The sequence below is a fragment of the Budorcas taxicolor genome, chromosome 11 (assembly GCF_023091745.1).
Source record: "Budorcas taxicolor isolate Tak-1 chromosome 11, Takin1.1, whole genome shotgun sequence".
In the NCBI taxonomy this organism is placed as follows: Eukaryota; Metazoa; Chordata; class Mammalia; order Artiodactyla; family Bovidae; genus Budorcas; species Budorcas taxicolor.
Window position 1 is genome coordinate 36,634,490 of NC_068920.1, and position 23,606 is coordinate 36,658,095.

At 36.2% G+C, this 23,606-nt stretch overlaps 1 protein-coding gene across 1 annotated transcript in view; it reads right to left on the bottom strand.

Annotated features, from left to right (window-relative positions):
• The window catches only part of TFAP2D (transcription factor AP-2 delta), a 59,512-nt gene that overhangs the window by 13,184 nt on the left and 22,722 nt on the right, over positions 1–23,606 (bottom strand). Inside the window, exons 6-7 of the mRNA XM_052649467.1 lie at positions 12,202–12,343; positions 7,783–7,896 (exon numbers count right to left, since the gene is read on the bottom strand). Of these exons, the coding sequence (XP_052505427.1) occupies positions 7,783–7,896; positions 12,202–12,343 (256 nt within the window). The remainder of the gene's footprint in view (positions 1–7,782; positions 7,897–12,201; positions 12,344–23,606) is intronic.

Sequence of the window (23,606 nt, forward strand, 5' to 3'; positions counted from 1 at the left end):
CATTAAATGAAGGTAAGTAATTTAATGTAGATTCACACAAGAAAGGCATCGTGGTTTCACTTGTCTGCTAAGGAAAACAGTTCTTGGTTTTTATTTTTTAGTCTATATTTCTTTCTATTGAAAGTTTTACTTCAAGGGAAATGGGTTTTTTTCTCTTATGTAAACACAGACTATCCTTTTTAACTCAAGTAGTGAATAAGACTTGACCACTTACAGGTATGTTTTTCTTTGCAGTTGTGAGTGTAAGTACATTTTTTGACTTTAAGTTTTAAAGTTTAATTTCAACCTTACAAAAAAGAGTTTAAGTTTGCAAAGCATAAGATTTTTTTTCCTTCACAATTCAGGCCTATTATTTCCAATATTCTTAAATAAAATGGTCTTCGAAGTTGCCTTGAACTGGCAAAACATCGTCAAGGAGGCCTAATGATTCTATTTCTTAAATCCAAGCTTAGTCATGTAATTTATTTTATGATGTTTTTCTTTGGGGATTGGAGGTTGGAGATTTAATTGAAATTTAAATTGAAATTACTTCTCCTCTGCCATTAAAAATGCTTTCACAAGATTAATAAAATAGCCCCTCCTGATTACCTTCCCCACCATTTTTCCATCTTGAGAAAATTTAAAAAATAAAAGCAAACAACAAAAACAGTATACATCTCAGGCTCCTTGGAGAGGAAGACCAAACGTGCTCACATTTAGTAGAGACACATATCCTATCTTCCACATGTCGCTAAGCCAGAGCACTCAGAAAACACTAGTCAAGTTGACTGGAGTGCATGTTATGTGTGGAACACAAAGAAAAGGAAGATGAATAGCCCAGAAAGAGAAAACTCAGAGAGACATGAGAGCTGCCTTTAGAAACTGGAAGGGAAACAGGATTAAACTGACTCTGTAGGGCCCCCAAGGAGTGGGATGTTAGGAAGACAGATGTTGCCTCAGTGGAAGGAAGGCATTTCTAATAGAGCTGTCAGAGCTAGAAGGGATGCCGAGGCAAGAAAAGAACCACCTATCAAGGGAAGGTTTTCAGCCTGGAATGGGTGACAACTTGACAGGGATGTTGGAGGGACGATCCAAATGTTGAATGAGAGTGGGCAACTTGAGGGGCCTTCCAACACTGAGAATCAACGATGAAAATTTAATCATCAGCAAACACAGATATCTAGGAAGCCTAGGCATTTCTTATTTCCAAGTGTTATGGGATTTCTATTTCTAAGAAGATGTGATGTCAGTACACTTTGTGACTCAAACAGAAGAATTTAAGTACATTGACCATTTCACTTCCCCAGCCCATGGTTCAGTTAAAATACTATGGCCCTGGGAAGGAACCAAGGGAGAATACATACAAGACCTAACAGAGTTAGCATCATAATTTACATTTAGCAAAATATTTATTGGGCACACACTAGTGCTAGGAGCTTCCCCAGTGGCTCAAGCAGTAAAGAATTTGCCTGCAATGCAGGAGACACAGGTTCAATCCCTGGGTCAGGAAGATCCCCTAGAGAAGGAAATGGCAACCCACTCCAGTATTCTTGCCTGGAGAATCCCATGGACAGAGGAGCCTGGCGGGCTACAGTCCATAGGGTCGTAAAAGATTTGGACACAACAGAGCATGCACACACATTCATTCATTTACTAGTGCTAAGTACTGTGGGGTCGCAAAGTCGGACATGACTGAGCGACTGAACTGAACAGAAAGAGGAAATCCTTCAAGTACCTGCTGTATAGCACAGGGAACTATAGTCAATATTTTGTAATAACTTATAAGGGAAAAGAATCTGAAAAAGGACATATATGTATGTATCACTGAATCACTGTGCTGAACACCTGAAACTAACATGATTGTAATTCAACTGCACTTCAACTATAAAAGTATTGACAGTGAAAAAAAAAAAAGAGAAGAAACCCTTTCCGAATTACCCCAGGGAACTACCTGCACTCTGCTTAACCCTCTATTATAAGCTCCCTCTCTCTTGTATTTTATATCTTAGTATGTCATTGTCTTCCACATTAGAAGTTCTTAAAGATGGGACAATTCTTTAGCCATCTTTATGCCACCTGCCATTAGCATGGGAAAATACAAGAAAAAATAAAATAGGCTCCCAAGGTGGGCGTTGAGAAAGAAAGCGTCCTTGTTTTTCCGATAGGCTGTTTCCTCTAAATTAAGTATTAGAAAGGGCTTCCCTGGTGGCTCAGTCAGTAAACAGTCTGCCAGCAATGTGAGGGACCTGGGTTGGATCCCTGGGTCGGGAAGATCCCCTGGAGAAGGAAATGGCAACCCACTCCAGTACTCTTCCCTGGAGAATCCCATTAGAAACAGCCTAACTTCCTCCCTTTAAGTTGTTTGCTGTGCTTTCACTTGACTTCACATTCAAGGATTTTATGAGAACATAAGAACAAAGAAGGGCAAAGTTATTAATTTCTCGAGCTCTCCAAGAAGGGAATCCTTACCATTTCAGAAAATCAGGGTTTTAGTTTCTATCTGAATGGTGTCTGTAGGGGCATCTGCAGATTTTTATCAATCATCTTCCCCTTTCCCATAGGTGTTGTGGTGTCTATGTTCTCTAAAGCAATATACACTTTGGATGGCACTCAGTAAATTACAAATAACGAATAAACCTGCCTCCTGTCATTTTGATAGAAACAAGCAGCATTCCAGGCTGTGAGTCAATCAGCAGAAAGGTCACTGCTCTGCCCACAGTTTCCCAGAGCACTCTGATAAGTCAGCTACCAGAGAAAACTAGAGGGAGTTATTTGGGCTTCACAAGGCCAGTTCATTTCCTAGCTCTACCTGGACATAGTCAATCTGTTGAAAGTAAGCCAGAGTTCTCCAGATATCAAAGCAGCCACCCTGGAAGGTGTAATTCAAAGAGTTCGCATTGGGAAGGAGATTTTGATCAAATAAAACAGTGTAGCACAACTTGATGCTACTAGTTAGAGTTGTCTCTATGCCTGTCTAATTACACTGCCTCTTCTTTCCCAGCCAGCACTCAGCAAAAACAGTGGAAATCAGTCTCTCCCAATGGACTGCTTTCAATGTCAGATGTAATATACTTCCTTTCTAAGTCATTTTTCTCTTGAGCTGATGCTTCTGTCAAAATTAAAGTTACCACTATCAGGAAATTATGAAATAGATGCCCTCTACGCTAACACATTGCTACCCAGATTATTAGTAAGATAATAGATGTAGAATTCCTTTAATTCACTAGAGTACAAGATAGAACTTTACATAATTCTCAGTCACTTTAAAAATGAATTAGAATTATTTTTTCTTCTAAGGGAAAAAAAGCTAATAGCCTAGGAATATCCTAGGACTGTGGTTCTTTCAAGCTGTCTAACTATGAAAATCAACTTCAGATTTTGCAAGTTATACAGATGCCTGACTCCAATCTGAGACTGACCTATTAAATCAGATCTTTAAGAAGGTACATCAGGTTTCAAGATTTTTAAAAAGCTTCAAGAGAAATTCCACTATGAAGCCACATTTAAGAGCTACATTTTTAAAGTGTAGAGTCTTTTTCCAAGGTCAGGCAACAAGCTGGACTTTATAGTCCTATTAAGATATTTTACTGAGGCTACTTTTAATAAATGCATAGTAAAAAACAAAAAACACACATTTAAATTCAGTTTACAGCAGGAAACTTAAATTTGGATTTTAATTGGAAATCTCAACCATGTTGAAACACTTTATTTAAAAGAAAATTCTTTAAGACATGCAAAAAAGTGAAGTTGGATACATCTTGTACTATATACAAAAATTAACTCAAAATGGATCAAAAACCTAAACATAAGGCCTAAAACTATAAAACTCTTAGAAGAAAACCTACTAGGGGGAAAGCTTCATGACACTGGAAATGGCAAGGATTCCCTGCATATGACACAAAAATCAGGCAATGAAAGTAAAAATAGGCAAACTGAACTACATCAAAAACTTCTGTACATCAAAGAATACCAGAGAATAAAGAGGCAACCTCCAGAGTGGGAGAAAATACAAATCATATGTCTAATATGGGGTTTATATACAGATTTATAAAGAATGACAACTGAACAGCAAAAAGCAATCATATTTACAAATGGCAAAGGATGTGATATAAATATCTTTCCAAAGATATCACAGAAATAGCCAACAAGCATATTAAAAGATGCTTAACATCATAATCATTAAGGAAATACAAATCAAAACTTCAATGAAATATCACTTCACACTCATTAGGGTAACTACTACCCACCCCCCAAATCAAACCACAATGGTAAATAACAAGTGGGGGCCCTGTGCACTGTGGGTGGGAATGTAAAATGGTACACCCACATTAGAAAACAATATGACATTTTCTCAAAAATTAAAAATAGAACTACCAAATGACATGGTGATTTTACTACTGGACATATATATATATATATATATATATATATATAAATTGAAAGCAGGAGCTCCAAGACATATTTGCGCATGCATGTTCAGAGTAGCACTATTCACAATAGCCAATAAATGGAAAAGCTAAGTATCCACTAGGATGAATGGATAAACAAAATGTGGTTTATGCATACAGAAGAATACCATTTAGTCTTAAAGCGAAGGAAATTTAACATGTGCTACAACATACATGAGCCTTGAGGACACTATGCAAAGTCAAATAAGCCAGTCACAAAAGGACAAATACTTATCAATTTACTTATACAAAGTATTTAGTCAAATTCATAGAGACAGAAAGTAGAATGGTGGTTGTCAGGGGTTGGGGGGAAGGGGAAATTTGTTGTTTAATGATTATGGAGTTTCAGATTGCAAAATGAAAAAGTCTCAGAGATTGTTTGCCTAAAAATGTGACTATACTGAATACTACTGAATTAGAAATCATTAAGATGGTAAATTTTGTGGGGTTTTTTTTTAAACCACATTTTAAAAAATGATATAATTTAGGAAATTTGCTGTAGGGTAAATTTTGGTTAAGTGATTCCTAGTGTCATACTATCTGCCATTATGAAATCCAGAAGATTTCATCTAAGTAAATAATCTGGGATGTAGTTAAAGCAAAATAAATGGAAAAATCTGACAAATATTAAAAAAGTATAGTAAATGAGAGTTAAAACTTTCTGATGGCAAACTACTCAGCATATAAATAACAACACCAAAATTTTACAGGTGATAATTTTATAAGTAGATATACCAGGTAATGTTGAATGTTTTAAGATATGGTTATACATTTCAAATTGCTGTGATCGAGAATCTGCAGCCATACATCCTCTTGAGAGTTTTATACCCAAAATGTAATCTCTCCCTTTTTTCTTTAAACTGAGAATAAGGAGGGGGTAATTTACCATACATTTAGCTCTTCTGCAGGAAACATCAGATTAGTTTCTCTGGGTAATTCTAGACTAGATTGTTACCATATTCTGCACGGGTAGGGACCAAACAGCATATAAAACACACTAGAAAACATTCAGCCCAAATGTAGCAATGAACATTTTCTCTAAAGAGTCCTGAGACATTAAGCTGGCAGTGACTAAAAATTATTAACAAATCAACAGATTGTGCCTATGTTAAGCAAACAAATGGTTGCTGATATTCAATTTACACATTGATGTGTAGTCTGTTTTGAGCCTGATAAAGAACAGACCCCTGTCCAATAAAAGCTGCAACATCTGTGATTGGAAATGACATAGCACTCCAGTTCTCTGTATTTGAACAGTGAATTCCTTCTTAAATTCATAACTCAACAAATCTCCTTAAATCCAGAATTAAACTTGTATAAAAATTATTGTTTTTAATTGAACTTCTGTTGAAATTATCTTTTTAGTATGTACACAAATAAACATATGGAAACTATTTGTACAGATGTGAGAGCAGAAACCTTTAAACTTGGATCAGTGGTGCAGTAAACAGTATATTATTTATCAAATGCTTATGCTATGTTCATTTTCTCATTTTAGCCCACTGCCAGTATATAAAGGAGGGGTTCTTATTCCATCTAAAGCTAGAGAAAGATAAGCTTGAGAAGAATACATACATTACCCCAGATAACTCAGATCAAATGTACTAGGGGTCTGGATTTGAAGACAAGTTCTCTTGACTCCAAAACCTTTTGCTCTTACCTCTGGGCACTATACTTTATCCAGTTTTGGCACATTCACCTTCATTAATCCAATTGAATGGTAGGAGAAAAGTCCTGGGAACATATACTACATTTGATGCGTTTTTAGAAGATAAATTCTAAGTTATAGAATTTAGAAGATAAATTCTGTTACATCTTGAGGAGCATTGTGATGCATGAAAACTTAAATATTCTTTTTTGACAATCTCTAAATTGCTATGGTTTTCCACTGCAAGGAGATCCAACCAGTCCATTCTAAAGGAGATCAGTCCTGGGTGTTCTTTGGAAGGACTGATGCTAAAGCTGAAACTCCAGTACTTTGGCCACCTTATGCGAATAGTTGACTCATTGGAAAAGACCCTGATGCTGGGAGGGATTGGGGGCAGGAGGAGAAGGGGACGAAAGAGGATGAGATGGCTGGATGGCATCACCGACTCAATGGACATGAGTTTGGGTGAACTCCGGGAGTTGGTGATGGACAGGGAGGCCTTGCGTGCTGCAATTCATGGGGTCGCAAAGAGTCAGACACGACTGAGCAACTGAACTGAACTGAACTGAACTGAAGTTCCATATAAAATTCCAATTTACTTAAATACCCACTACTTTATATAATGAAATATCCTCTTCAAAGGCATTATAGTCATCGAGAGGTATAAAAAACTTTTTAAAGTTTAATGTATGTTAGTCTTTCCTTAGCATTGTTTTTTAAAAAAACTAAATGATAGTAATAAAAACAGAGGATAAATATTTTAATTGGTGAGAAATACCATGTTGGCATTAGAATTCTAGAGTTTTACAATCGGAAGTCACCTGAAAAATAATCACAATCTTTTTCACATTGCATTCAGGGTATAAATTAATCAGGAAAAATAGTCTATTCTCTTCCAAAGTATCTCAGACAATTAAGGATATGCTTTCAATAATCCTGGGTTCTTTAAAAGTATCCTGGGTTCTTTAAAATATGTTTTTGTGGTCTAACTTAAGAACCATTAACTGAGGTGTACAATTTCTAACTGCAGAGAAATCATTAACATAGTCCTGGAAAAATCAGTCTATGATAGCCTACTAATTTCATCTGTCCATTCAACAATTTATCTAATCAAGAAAAAGAACTGCTTAAAGGATTTCAGTATCCTAATCTGAAAGTGTTATTGTTTAAAATAACAGTGCTCACTCTCAAAGTCACAAACTCTTGGAAATCACAAAAAAATATAAATTTTCTGATCCAAAGTGCTTTGTGCTTTATTTACCTTTACAATTTGATCTCAGATGCTTGGAATTTCAAAAAAATCAGGCAACATCATATAAATATATATGTTATCTCTAAATGGAACTGTGGCAGGAGTACAAACATGCCTAGGTTAGTAAAGACTGTCTTCACAATTGAAAAGAGAGTCAACAGAGGGGAGAATGGGGGGAAGGGATAGTTAGGAAATTTGGGATGGACATGTACACACTGCTATATTTAAAATGGATAACCAACAGGACCTGCTGTATAGCACATAGAACTCTGCTCAATGTTATGCAGCAGCTTGGAGGGGAGTTTAGGGGAGAATAGATACAGTATACACATGGCTGAGTCCCTTCACTGCGCACCTGAAACTATCCCAACATTATTAATCAGCTATCCCCCAATATAAAAGAAAACGTTTTTTTTAAAAAGGAGAATCCAACCAAATTGGAAAACCAGTCTTACCTGAAATGTGTTAAGTGTCTCTGAATGTCAAGGTCTAGAATTGGAGTGGGTCTGGAGGATCCCAGCGGTGATCTATCTTGGCTCAAGAGGTCTTGAAATTCTTTACAAATTTGTCTAAAATGAAAGACTCAAAATTAAGGTTGAACTCTTTAAACAGGGTTTTAATTTCATTGCATGATATCTTTCCAAAAGTTTGTTTTTTCTTTTAAAAGAAGGCTTGATAAAATTTCACAAAACAACCTCTGAAGTTCCATCTACAACATACAAGTGAGGAGGGATGAACTGACAGAATAACACTGAAACATATACATTAACATATGTTAAATAGACAGCCAGTTGGAATTTGCTACAATGAGGCAGGGATTTCAAACCCAGCACTCTGTAACAACCTAGAGGGGTGGGATGGGGTGGGAGGTGAGAAGGAGGTTCAAGAGGGAGGGGACACATGCATGCATATGGCTGATTCATCTTAATGTTTGGCAGAAAATAACATAATATTGTAAAGCAATTATTCTCTTATTAAATAGAAATTTATAAAAAAATATACAGATGAGGCTCACAATGGCAACTATGTCTCAAGTACTATAAGATGATCATTTAAATATATTAAAAAATTTAAATGGAGGTTAAAACATTGCTTTAGTTGTTATATTAGGATATATGAATATTTTTGATGATTGAATAAACTAATTTATAAGTTGGCAAATCAACTGCCTTACTGTTTAAACAATAGAACAAGTTACAATAAAGTTAAAGCTGAGGAAGAAATGAGGAAAAAGCAAGTATGGAAAAATTTAGCTTATGCTAAGCAATTCAGGTACATCATGAAGCTGTATCTGGAGAAGTTTTAGAATTTCAACCTTGATGTTTGATTCTTCTTAACTCACTGACTTAGGAGAGCCTCCAGACTTAAAAACAGATGACAACTTTGTAGATTTCCTTTAGGCAATTATTATATCTTATTATGACAGTTACTGAGTTATTATTTTTATGCTTGATTTCATTCTTATTTAAATTGTTATTTACAAAGCTACAGTAAGAAATATTCTTATTTTTTTAAGCAAAATGTCACATTATGAATTATGTAATGTACAAGATGATCTTTGATGAATCATAAATTCTAACTTTATCACTTACGTCATTGTCCTTAAGGACATAATTTTTTAGCTGATGTCTGAATTTAAAGTTCTGTTTTTCCTTTTGACTATCAATGTTACGCTATCGATTAAAACTCCCTGACTATTCTGCTTTACCCTAACACAGATTAGTGTTAATCATACTGAATTCTAAATTCAATGAAGAGGTTTATTCATGTTTTTCATAAATCAAATAAATGTTTTGTCGGGTACATTTTTTGATTCCCAAAACTGTCTAACTCATTTCTATTCCTCACTTTAAATAATTGTCTAATTAATCAAAATATCTGATTAATCAACAAAGCCCTGGGAACTGTGAGGAGTTAGAAGGCTAATGGCTTTTAACAAGCCCTTCGTACAATTGTAAATTTGGCAATATAATTAAATAGAACAGAATCTGTTATTCATAGAGGTAAAAAAAAAAAATACGCAACCCAACGTGCCAAGGCAGATCAGTAATTGGGTGTCTCATCTAAAGAATTCTGAATTTTGTATATATTTTGGATACAGTTGTCACAGTCTTGTGAACAAAGGTGAACTAATCAGAATATAATGAATATCCATATAGACTACTTCATTTCAACTTTGAATATTTTATTTGAAAACAGCCAATGCTTTACTACTGGAAAAATTAGAAACTACTCATAACACATGTTGGATGCACTAATATGTTGCAGAAAGGCATTAATTCCAAAACTCTCCTTACTTCATCTACTTATATTAATGAGTACTTGTGTTTAGTACATTTGCTATGACTGCATAGTCTCTGGTTCTTCAGTTCTTCATATGGTCTAAAAAAAGATGGAATGGATATATATAACCACAAAGACAAATTATTTTGTCTGTCTCTTGATTTCTAGATGTTTATAGCCTATCTACTCTTGTATAAAATAAGATAATTTGAATTAGTGAATTCAGTTCTTGCTTAACATTTAATGGTCTGCTAATGTTCAGCTATGGGAGAGGGATCAAAGAGAATTACATGTTCTTGAAATATTTTTTGAAATCAAAGTTCAAAATATCACCTAAAATAATTGGTGATATTATTGAGTCCACTACTATAAAACAGATGTCTCTGTATAACTTTGACAAATATGAAAGCACTGATGCTTCCCTTACTTCTCCTAACTTCTTCGAATGTTTACTTCTATGAAAACAAAATCTCAGCATCCATTTGAATGCACTGGCTTCCAAACACTAAAATAGAGTGATGGGAATTCTGAAGAAAATGGGAATTTGTGTTTGGAATGGCAATGGTAGCACTGCTGTGGATGGTAGGGGTGGAAAGTTATAAAGACATTTCTGGAGGAAAGAGGACAAGGATTTCTCTGGATTAGGGGAGGTGAAATTCTTGGAATATGCATGATACAACCATAATCAAGTGATTTTGAGGTATAAAATATGAAGGTGTTTTATTTTGGGTAATTAGTATTGGGGGATAATAGTATCATTCAGAGGTATCACAGGGCTATATATATTAGGAAATCTGTAAAATCCTGCCAGTTACAATGCTTTGGAACACCTAGAAGATAGGACCTAACTTCTAGCACTATATGTTTCTTTTAATCTGTAACAAATATTTATAGTCTCCTGAGATTATATTAAGGATAGAAATGAACAAATGACATGCGCTGGGTTGGCCACAAAGTTCATTCAGGTTTTTTGGTAGCAACGTTCAGTTCCTTCTGGAAAACCTGAAATATGGTAGATAAAGACCCCTCTGAGTCCAAAACTGTTGGAAGAGGGAAAGTAGAAACAAAGCAGACGTGAAGATGCCCAGGGAGATAACAGCACAGAAAAATCTCGGTTTAGGTCTTTTCACTAATAAGTATTCAGGAACTTCCCCACCACAAAGCTCATCTCAAAATTTTAAGTCCAAATGCTATATCCCTCACAACATTCTTTCTCTAACTCTTGGTCTTCATTCTCTTTCTGCTATTCCTTTCCTCTTTATCTCCTTGTTTTGTCTTTTCTTTTGCCCTACCTTATGTTTCTCTTCTCTCTGGGGGCACGATGAGAGAGCTATCTAGTACTCTCAGAAGAGCAATGAGTAAATATATCTGAAACCCAAGCAGCGACAGCCATGAGCAGCACAAATACCGAATGAGGGGTTTGCATTCTTGAGCAAGCCTGTCGGGCATACCATATCAAGCCTTAAATTTTAAAAAAGACCTATCTTTCATTGGATGGGGTAGAAGGAGGAATATTTAGTTTTTGTTTGATGCATTTTGAGACCATTTACATTTTAGCCAACATATCATAAGGTCATTTTTTGAAGCAATGTTTCCAACATTATCTACCATATACTCTCTCTTTAGAAGTTTCCCCTAAATAAGAAACTAACTTATAAATGATAAGTTAATCAGCTGGAACTATTAGTTCTAAAATCTGAACATAGAGTTAGGAAATTAAACAGGACTAGTAAGACTCTTTATGTAGCAATAACTTCTTTTAGTAAAGAGAAGAGAGCAAGAATTAGCTACCACTTGAAAGATTTTGGTCTAAAAATCTGAATGTGACTTGAGCAGTACTTAAGTACTTAAGCAGTACTTTTACTGGGTTTTCACACAGTAAATGGTAGTTCTTCCTTTAATAATCAAAAAGCTTTCAAGTTTGAGGGAATATGGAATCATCTTATGCAAGCTTCCTCCTTTCTGCATCATTTCTCTCATTGTCTTAATTCATATTTTAATTGAGCTTTTTACAATTTGCAGAAGTTCTCATACATTCTATCTTTTTCTTTTTGACAATATCACATGAAAGCTGGGACAGTACAGGGATCATTTGCTTAATCATATACAGGAAAAAAATGAGGGCACTAACGTCGATCCTGGATCCCAGAGGTCTCCCTGTTACCTCTCATGTATCTGGGTCCTCAATTTTTGTCACACTCCCTGAACACTTCTAGTGTTTCAGATCTTTATCCCCATTTACTATGGCACAGTGAGTGGCTTAGACCAAATTACATATTTAATACCAACTAACTGGCATATCTGCCTGGAACTTACATCTTCTAAACACACTTTTCTCCTAAGAGTTCCTGTTATTCTGAAGAGGTTTTCTATGAACTTTCATCAGGCTCAATGGTAGCTCTATCACTAATACAATTGGCAAATCTTGCTACAGGTACCATGTTGAGGAGGTCCTTGTTTAATACATCTAACTGCTGGTGTGGGAGACCCTCTTGTTTTAGAGAATGGATGTTTTCTAGACTGTTTTCCCTCATTCAAAGAAAATGAAAAAACAGGACAAAGGCACACAGAGGCTTCCCCATTCTGCTTACTTGGTGGCTAGGATCATCTTTTTTCTTGCTGTCTGTTCTTTCTGTTCCATATGTTGTCTGGCAAGATGTTCTCCTACTGCTTTGGCTGGAAACTCTGTTTCACAAGTGTAGCCAAAATCTCGAGCCAAGTGTAACGCCTCTCCTGTTGGCAGACAGTAAAAGTCAGTTTCTCAGTGATGTCCACACTCAACGAGAAGGAACACCTTCTTTTTCCTCAAGCCTCATTCCTGGCTGGGGGGGTCAAATGGATCATTTTTCCCATTCACTGTAAACAATCTAAGAGGAAAGAAGCTTCTGGGTGGTCGGTGAAGAAACAGAAACAGAAGCTACTTACCAGGCAGGGGTATGTGGAAAACTGTAGGAGGAAAACCGGAACCACAGTCAAGCAGTTCTGACTCCCCGTAAGGCTCTGACCATTAGACCAGACACAGATCAGAGATCCTACACCTTAATGCCCTGGGCAAAAAGCTCTATGGGCATGTTATTTTGTTGCTCCTCAACCTATAACTTATTTCAATGTAACTGAAATATTCAGATATCTTTTCCATGATATCTTCCCTTGTGGCTTCCATAATAGCTTCCTTGTGGCTCAGCCGGTAAAGAATCCGCCTGCAATGCGGGGGACCTGGGTTTGATCCCTGGGTTGGGAAGATCCCCTAGAGCAGGGAAAGGCTACCCACTCCAGTATTCTGGCCTGGAGAATTCCATGGAATTCCATGGGGTCCATGAGGTTGCAAAAGAGTTAGACACGATTCAGCAACTTTCACTTTCACTTCACTGCCTTTTCCATGAGACCTATCAAAACATTGACAAACGGTCCACATAATTTTTCAAAGAATTTGGAACACTTTGGAAAGGCAAATAATCGAATTATGTCAATTTCATAACATTATGTTGCTAAAGAAAGCATACTGCATACTTAGAGTACTAGCATTGTCAGGCTTTATGGTGAGCCTCAGTACCTTTTAGCACTATGTACAGTGCTTCTTCAGTACATTATTAAAAATAATAATATTTTAAAGTATAGTATAATGATTAATAATGTTTGTTCTTTCATATAATCTGAACCCTGAGCAAACTTTTAAGACAAACAGTAAAATGACTTATTGGCAAAGTAAGATTTGGCCACGGATGTCAGTTTGGAAAACAACAGTATTTTAAAAACTCAATCAAGCCAATTCTTACCTGACCATTAAAACTTTAAAAAAAGCAAGGTCTTGCTACATATGTACTAAGCACCTCTTTTGCTCAAGGTGCAGTGCTAGGTATGAGTAAAGGGGGTATAAAAGGACACCAAAGATTGTCCCTGTTTCTAGGAAGATGACAATCATATCAATAATAGTAGTCACAGCAACAATAAACCCGGAAAACACCTTAGTAGCACTCATAAATTATATTGCATCTATATAAGCATTATCTATAATCTGTACATGTTCATTAACATTATACTAATATTATATATAATGAATGTTATCATATTGTATTACAAGTATCAAGTGACTATTAGAGATAAAAAATTTTCAGAGGAGGACAAAGTGGTACTCATGGAAAGGTGACCAAACAGTCAATCAAATTTTGCCATGAAGAAATTAAAAAATAGTCAGGTTTGATGTGTCAAACCTCATGACACTTGTTTGGTGATTGGCCAAAGCAATGTATTTGATTCTGTTTTATATTCATAGAATAAATAGTAGTTAATAAATCAATACCAGGAAGAAATAAAAATGATTAATATTACTACAGAGAAGGAGGAAAAGTTTATAGATACATACACATAATAGGCTAACTAATTTCAATGAAACATCCCTTAGTAAAGATACAATTTTTTTCCTCTAGAAAAAAAGAGAAATATTAATCTTTCAGATTGGGAAGCTCATATTTATAAAAATGACCCCAAAATTATCAACAACAGAAAATAAGAAAACAGTTTAGGATAGTATAGAGCTGAAAAAATATAATCCTGAGAGTACTTTTCGCTTAAATTTTTCTTAGATACATTTTTTCCCCTTAGGATCTTTAGTTGTAAAAAATGTAAATAATAATGTTCAATATTTGTTTGTGGGATTTTTTTCATTAAAAGCTTCTATCTCAAAGGTTTATCCTTATCTGTCTTAAGGAGAAGAAGGAACAAGACGAAGGGTTCTTTAATGATGGTTTAGTTATACGATTTACTCCCATAGAGCTAATGGAAATTGGTAGGGTTCCTGCTCTTGTTTATTTCAGAGAAAGGCACACTTAGCCTATGGACAGCTCCACTGTCACTAAGCAGATATTAGTTAATACCCTGATTTGAAGTTTCAATGTGTACAAATATTAACCATACATCAAAATCAGACTTCCGTTTATAGAAGTGTGTTTAAATTTTATTTATGCTACTATGAGACAAGAATGTTGCGATTCATCCTTTTCATTCATTCCCTGAGTCTTTAACAATTTTTTTCATTCTCCAAACCTGAAAAGCCCTGTTCTAGGCCTTGGAAGAGTCTAATTTAATATAAAAATATGATAATGTGGTAAAATGTTAGATCAGATAATGCTTTGTGAATGATCCAGTCATAATTTTCCCCTTAGTCTGTTTCAAAGCAGCGGCAGGTCTGAAGTTAAGACTTTTATATTCATGGGGTAGAAAACATCATTTTTTCTCTATTCAAAATAGAAAAATGACAAAATGGATAAAAAAAGGTCTCTATATTGACTAGTCTGGGTAGTGCTAATTATTGGAGGGTCACACTTTTGGATAAAGCTGCAAGGTATGAGTAATATTTTAAAAGTGCTTATCACAGGAGTTGATCACCCTAACCAATTAGGAAATAAAATATGTGCTTATTTGACAGAAGAAAAGGCACAAAGGTTTTTTTTTTTTTTTTTTTTTTAAGGGACATTGTAGGGATGTCCCTGGAGATCCAGTGGTTAAGACCTTGTTTTCCAATGCAAGGGGTGCAAGTTCGATCCCTGGTGGGGGAGCTAGGATCCCACATGCCTCGTGACCAAAAAACCAAATATAAAAGGAGCAATATTGTAACAAATTCAATAAAGACTTTAAAAATGGCCCACATTAAAAAAAAATCTTTTAAAAAAAGGACATTGTAATGCCACGTAGGATGATGACTTTTCCTAAGAAAATGACAGATGAGAGATAATTCAAGAAATTTCAAATGTGAGGTAAAAAATCTTAAAGCTTGACCCAGTAAAGAATGGCTATAGCACCTGATCAGAGAACAAACTCATGTGACCTTAGGACTCAGAAGTATTTTGCAACTAACACAAACACCTTTCACAACTTCATCCTTGTAGAGCAAGTCGAGTTATATAAATTGATATGTCTTCATACTGCAGTATTCACACAGAAACTGATATTTAAATAAAAATTTAAGAGACTATTACAGATACACACAAACATATATATACACATGGATATATGTACAATACATTGTTTTCCTCTACTCTTTGTGCAATAGGAGGAGGCGTGAAACAGTTCCTACAGGGGAATGGCAGCATGCCTCTTAAATTTTGTGCTAAAACCTTTTTCTTGAGGATCTGGGTCATTCTATGCAAAGCTCTCACCGGGCAGAAGTTTTAAAAACAGTTTGGACGGAACAGGTGCTATTTACATTTGCACTGACAGCCAGATCCTTTCTTCCCTTAGCTCTGTTTACTGCTTTTTCCTGCTTGCGAGGTAGCATTGTTACTGGATGTACAACGATGCTACATCAAAAGAAGTGGCAAGTGAAGACACTGATGTGTAGTAGTTAAAATGTGTAGACTGTGCCACAAAGCTTTGGGTGTGAAAACCCAAGAATGAATGACTAAATGGGTCAGTGAATTGAAAGGCACGTGATATTCAGGAACAATGACAAATCTATAGTTCAATCCTGTACCACAGGCATCATCGAGTCAACAGGTTTAAGAAAAATGAAATATGGGGAGCAGAAAAGCATGTGAATAAGACATTAGGGGATTCAACTGATTGGTAACAATAAAGATCTACAAGCTTCTCTGTCTCTGTCGGGGGACAAAGTACCCATGTGAACAAGTAGGTGCAGTAACCTGGGGTGGCAGAGTGATCCCTGAGGGTTATATCCCATACAGCAAACATGGCTGCTGTTGCCTCATTTCTGCGCATGACGAGCTAGGCTGCCCCATGGTGGCTGTTTTCCAAAGTGGATTTAATCTCTTCCTTTATTTCAATGCACTGTGCCACCTGACAAACCAGTACTAACCCACCCCCACTTTTTTACACCACCGAAGCAACACAGTAACTTTGGCAAATACGTCCATTGTTATTTCATGCCATTGCAAGAATTACTATTTTAGAAGTAGGTTACATGGGGATAGTAAGAGAGCTTAGAGTATTCTCAGTGCAAGGCTTTAGGCTCTCTAGGCCAAGGAGTGCCATCCTCCCCTTCCAAAAAAGGGGAAACCACTGGGGGTTTTCAATTTTTCAGCAGGAACAGCAGCAGTTGACGACCCATGTTGAGGATCTCTTTCCAAAAGCTGGTACAAGCAAAGTTACAGAATACGGGAAGAACATAAAGAGAGAATTTGCTCCCTGGTTTCAGGGCATTCGTTTTTCACACTGTAAGGCAAACAAATAAACAAACTGAAGGGTAAATATTAGGAGAAATGTAAATGGCAATTATTGATGCAGCCCAGAAATGGACAGTTAATGGAAAAATGTTTTTTGAAGAAAGTGAATTGCTCATTTTCCTGACATTCTGGGTTTCCCCATTATTCTACCTGAAGTAGATCTAAATGCATCTTTTTCAAAGATTTTTAAAAATTGGAGTGTAATTGCTTTACAGTCTTGTGTCCGTTTCTCCTGTACAACAAGCATGAAATCAGCCATATGTATACATATATTCTTTTCCTTCGTATCTAAATGCAGTTTTAAAATAGAAATGAACACATCTGATTTCAACATTTTATCCAGTCATTAAGGACTTTTTTCTTCCTTTAAAATTACTGTATTTTAGAGGTAAATATATTTTAGACAACTATCAATAAATATCTAAAACTACTTTCTACTAAAGATACTTCTACGTTCTTATTCACTGGATAATTCTCACCAAACGTCACTAACTACATTGCCTTAGAACCTATTTAGGTTTAACTTCTTACTGTAATACTCAATAGTATTCAATGAAAGCAATAATTCATATGTGTTAAATTCTACTCACATATCTGTGATTTCAATTTTAATTACATGTATGGAAAATAATACATTCAAATCTATCTCTGGGATTATTCCAAGAAGTACCTATTGGAATGCAAATTTGAGAATATTTTCAAATCTGGATAAGATATTATATTAAATAAGTTATCTTATAACATCAAGCTGCAGAACAGGTTTAATATATCTTTTATAGGCATCCAGAACGATTCTAAAAGGAGTGCATTCTGTAACACTATATATCATACAACCCGGGTTATAGATAAGGGTCTTATAAGGTGGTAGTTTCTCTATTTAATGATGATTTTGTTTCAATACCAATACTTTGTTTTCAAAGTGATAGTTTTATTCCCCATTCCATGCCCTGTACTTAGTACAGTATCTGATTCATAATACGTACTTAGTAAACATTTGTTAAATGGAAAAGCTTTCAAATATTTCATTGGCAAATTATAACAACAGTCTTGAGAGTTACCCTTTACAAAGAATATAAATGAAAAATTAGAACAAAAGAGAATTGCTAGAAAGAATGAAATTTAAAAAAAAAAAACACTGAGTATATCATTGTATCAGTGAAGCCATTTAATAAAATAGGTAAATTTAAAGGTAGTGTTTTTCAACCCTTGCTATTCCCACAATCGGGGAGTCTGTTTAATACGTATATATACAAGTGCACACACACACACACACACACACAGATACACACTTACACATACACACATCAGGGTTTCATCCTACATCATTTAATCTCTGGAGTCAGGGCATCTGCATTTTTTGAAAGCTCTTGACCTCCTCTCGAGCCAGGTTTGAGAATTACTGTCCTAAGCTGAAAGGAAAGCATTATGTGGGAAGGAACTCTACACCTTCCCCCAAACCAGGATTCTGTGGCTTATGCAAAAGAAAGCAGTTGCTATAGAGTTAATATTAAACTGTAAAGACCTCTGTCTATCTGGGTTCTCTGCGTTCTGCCTTATTGGCTTTGACACAGAACACACTCTAGAAACAAAAACAGCGATGTGATGGTAATGGAGACAGCATTCTTGGGGGAAAAAAGTCATCAGTCTATTAAAAAGTACTTTTGTATAAGGAGATTTAATGTAAGACAAAACTTGCTTATCATAACAGTAGGGGAAAATGAATTATCAATAAAAGGTGTTGGGACAACTGGCTGGCCATCTGGGCCAAAAAAGCGAATAAAATTATATCATACATCCAACAACAAAAAACCTCCAGATGGATCAAAGATTTAAAGTATAGGTTCACAAAGTAATTAGAAGATAATGTAGGAGAAATATTTTATAATCTTGGAATAAAAAAAGGACTTTCAAAGTGTTATAATAAAAGCTAAAAGCTATGGAATGAAATATGTGAGAAATATGATTATATCAATATAAAAAAGTTCTGTATGATATTGACCTGAACAAATAAGCAACCAAACAAAAAAAGTCATAACAGCAAACAGACAAACCAGAGACGGGGTGGAGAGGCTTTGCATCTCATATCAGAGACATACAACCTGTTTTCCTTGTATATAATGAACACTTACAAATGAATGAGAGAAATGTCAAAAATTACCCCACCAGGACAAAGTGAAGAGACAAAAAAGCTCATAAAATTCTCCTAAGAATATACTCAATCTCTTCCATAAAAGAGGAGCTTATTTTTTTTCCAATCAAATTAGCAAAGATCAAAAAATTGATAGTACCCGGTTTGGACTAGTGTATAGAGGGAAGTACTCGCGTATTGATACTTCTTACCTCCATCATTGATAAAACTGTAAATTTAAAACCACTGTAAAGAGCAACCTTCCAGTAATCTCCCAAAATTACAAATGCAAATATCTTTTGATCCTATAACACATTCTTAGGAATTCACTGAATAGAGGTACTTGCCTATCTGTAGAATTATTTGTATAAATGTGAGCTTGCCCATTGTGGCACTATTTGTAAGAGCCAAAGATTAAAAACTCCTATATGGTATCTAGTGGAGTACTGGTTAAATATGATGCCTTTAAACAATGGAATACTGTGAGTGTTTAAAAGAATGAACAACTTTCAAAAACTGAAATAAAAAGAACACTAAGATAAGGTGTGAAAAAATGTGTAGGACAGTATGTATAGATTGCTATACATTTTTTATTTATTAAAAAATAATTTATTTTTAATTGCAGGATAATTGCTTTACAGAATTTGGTTGTTTTCTGTCAAACATCAACATGAATCAGCCATAGGTATACATATGTCCCCTCCCTGTCGAACCTCCCTCCTACTTCCCTCCCCATTCCACTCCTCCAGGTTGACACAGAGCCCCTGTTTGAGTTCCCTGAGACATAGAGCAAATTCCCATTGGCTTAGACTGCTATAACTTTTAAAATGAAAACCAAAACTACGCATACACACAATAAACACACACACACAATAAACATATACACACACATCTCTTTGGAAGAAAACAGAGAAACCAACAACATTTCTTTCTTCCAGGAGGGGAACTAAATGAAGGATACAGTGAAAAGAAGCTATTTCACTCTTTTGTAACTTTTGGGTTTTTACCCTCTATATAAATTATCTCTTTAAAATTATATTAATTAAAAACAAAACTACTCTCTGACCTAGATCTTAGAAAGTTTTTATTCAAAACTCAAATATTTGTTGCAAATTAAAACCTAAAAACTTCCACTACTATTCAATGGGCATTAGACATCACTAGGAATTATACAGTTTACAGTTTTATTAGAATACCTACAAATTTCGATAAATCTAAACAATGGAGATAAGCAGAAACAGGAGTGTTTGAAAAGCACATTAGTTGGCATAAACTTTGAAAGAGAGTATAATAGAAAACAGAAATGAAAAACCTAGAAAAGTAATGAAGAGACATGCTTTCAAGGGAGCATCGCGATTCATAAGAGTGAATACTAAGCTGGACCTAAGGGGTAGGGAAGGACTGAGCCAAAAAGGCTTGGATAAACTTGACTTTTTGTGCCTGAATAGGAGTAGGACTCTAAGGACCCCACAAGCACACAGTCAGATACAAAGGCATGCGTGTAATAGCCTATTTCCTCTACCCCTACATGTAAACACCTTTCTCTCTGAAAATGAAAGAACCATAACATTCAGGTCAGAGGAGTACTGTTAGGAAGTAAGCAAACAATTTAAGAAGATTCCTCTGAGATTGTGTCTATTTATGGATAATATAAGACGCTGAGACCAATCGTTGACAATTCTGATAAATATTAGTTCTCAACTATTAGACAAGGATATCGGATTGTCATCTATCAATAGTCAAAGCAGAGTCTCTCAGATAGAAACTATTCTATGACTTAGAATAAGAAATATACAGATAAGACAATACCTATTAGTCTGAAAAAGAGCCATTTTCCAAGAAAGACCTTAAAATGACTGACTAACATAGACTGCACTAGCATTTACTTATTGAGTCCAATTCCACTGGCATCTCTGAAATGCAAAACTGTGCCCAAGAAGACACGGTCAATGCCAGAGTGTGTGCAAAAGGGGATAGCAGGGTCCCCTAGTGCTTGGGCTTTTCTAGCTGATCATATGACCAAAACGAGCACCAATGAGAACAGTTACAATATAACAAGGAGTCAATTTATGGTCTTTCTTTAATCATATACAGTTTTAGAAGAAAGCTAGACCTTGTTATCCCAGAGGAGGGACTAAAGTGGAAATACATCTGGAGTGGGTGGTGGAGACGTTATATCAGGATGATGGTCCTTTTAGACCTACTAACATGCTGTGAGTCCCTGGAGGTCACCCTTAAACTCCACATACCCAGAGAAATCCACTGTGGTACTTGTGTGAATATCATGGTAATATCAGCTTTGTCCTAAAGAGCAAACAATCCTGAGCGTACCCTGTGAATGTATTATTACTGATACTAAAGGATTTTGGTGTTTTGAAGCCTCAAATAGTGAACAATATCTCTTCCAAACAGCCATGGACTAATTATAGAAAAAAAATATCTGCTCCCTATTATCTCTTTTAAAGGAAAAGAATTCATTGTCAAGTTGATGGTTCTTTTCCCTGTTTTCTTGGAAATGCAGTCATACAGACTCAAGATTACAGACAAAAGGTAAATAGCACCAACTGATAGCACTCCTTTCTCCTATCTTTGGTTGGTTTGGCTAAAGTGGAAAGGAAATATTTTGTAAGATAGTCTAACTAACTAGATTGGCATCCTCTTGAAAGGACAAGAGATACTTTTTATAATTATACCAGAAAAATGGAAAGAACCAAGATTTAATGTCATCCTAACTTTGAGGGATTAAGTGGCAGCAGATGGTATATCAGGACGTTAAAAAAAAAAAAAAAAAAAGGACAAGAAAGCTCAACAAACGTGCTCAGGATTCCTACCAACATGGGATGTCCAATCCATAGTGAAAAACAGGCCAGCTTCTTTCTATTCCTTGGTTACACTGTTACACTGTTATAACTATAACTATAAATATATAGCTGAATTCAGAAGTAGTTCAGCAATGCAACTGTTCAGAATCTATATCACTAACATAAATTAAAAGCAGAGACATTACTTTGCCAACAAAGGTCCGTCGAGTCAAGGCTATGGTTTTTCCAGTGGTCATGTATGGATGTGAGAGTTGGACTGTGAGGAAGGCTGAGCGCCAAAGAATTGATGCGTTTAAACTGTGGTGTTGGAGAAGACTCTTGAGAGTCCCTTGGACTGCAAGGAGATCCAACCAGTCCATTCTGAAGGAGATCAGCCCTGGGATTTCTTTGGAGGGAATGATGCTAAAGCTGAAACTCCAATACTTTGGCCACCTCATGCGAAGAGTTGACTCATTGGAAGACACTCTGATGCTGGGAGGGATTGGGGGCAGGAGGAGAAGGGGACGACAGAGGATGAGATGGCTGGGTGGCATCACTGACTCGGTGGACATGAGTCTGAGTGAACTCTGGGAGTTCGTGATGGACGAGGAGGACTGGCGTGCTGCAATTCACGGGGTCGCAAAGAGTCAGACACGACTGAGTGACTGAACAGAACTGAACTGAACTGAACATAAATCTGAGTGGAAAACACATGATCATGTTGCAAACCAGACCTGGATTCTCCTCCTTGCTGTTCTCATAATCCTGTGCAAAATGGTGAATCTCACTGTACCTTCCTTAGTTTTCTCATTTGAGAATAATGATCACTAAATTTAATTGACACTGACTTTGTGCTGGGAACCCTGTGAACCACTCTACAAACATCCTGATTTCACTCCCATGACAATCTTATGAGGAGGGTACTGTTATTGGTGATGGACAGGGAAGCCTGGCATGCTGCAGTCCATGGGGTTGCAAAGAGTTGGACTCGACTGAGTGACTGAACTGAACTGAACTGTTATTAACACTTCGTAACACTGATGCTCAGAGAAGCTGTGTGTCTTTGCTTATAGGACACAGCTAGCAAGTGGTAAGTGGTAGAAGTGGGTTCATACAAAGTTATTTGACTCCAGAAGCACACTGTTAAACAGAGGTACTATGACTTAGTGCCTTGGGCTACTCAGTTTTCCATTTCCCTCCAGGGCTAAAGTTTTATGATTCTGAGTAAATTCTGCTATGAAGTAATACTGTTGTTTAGGGAGAGAAAAACAAGAGGACAGGTACTAATTTTTAACAACTGCCTCTGTCAAACATGGCATCAAGTGTTTAATCTAGCAAATGGATTTAATGCTACAAAAGACATACAAGGCAGATGTTATGGAAGAAAGGGGTGCTGGACCGTCCAAGGTCTGTCCTTTCTTTTACACTACAGAGTTGTTGCTAAGAAGGTTCGGGACATGACATTTTCTAGCATATCTCACACCCACCTCTGGAATTAGGTATGGTCGTGGGACTAGTTGTCATGCAACATAGACAGCAGCAATGTAGGCTACTTCCTGGCCAAGTAGGTAGGAAGCTGTGTCCTTTTACCATCCGATCTTTCTTTATTGTGAGCTGAATGCACAGGGCTTCGAGAACCTAGAGGAGGGCATAGCTAGGGGCAGAAGGATTCTGGCCCCTGAATGAGACTATGAGAGGAAGGAAGGGTCCCAAGGAGGAACACTCATGTCATCTGTGAAGACTGAGAAATAAGCTTCTATTGTGTTAGTTCAGTTCAGTTTAGTTCAGTCGCTCAGTCGTATCCGACTCTTTGCGACCCCATGAATTGCAGCACACCAGGCCTCCCTGTCCATCACTAACTCCCGGAGTTCACTCAGACTCACGTCCAT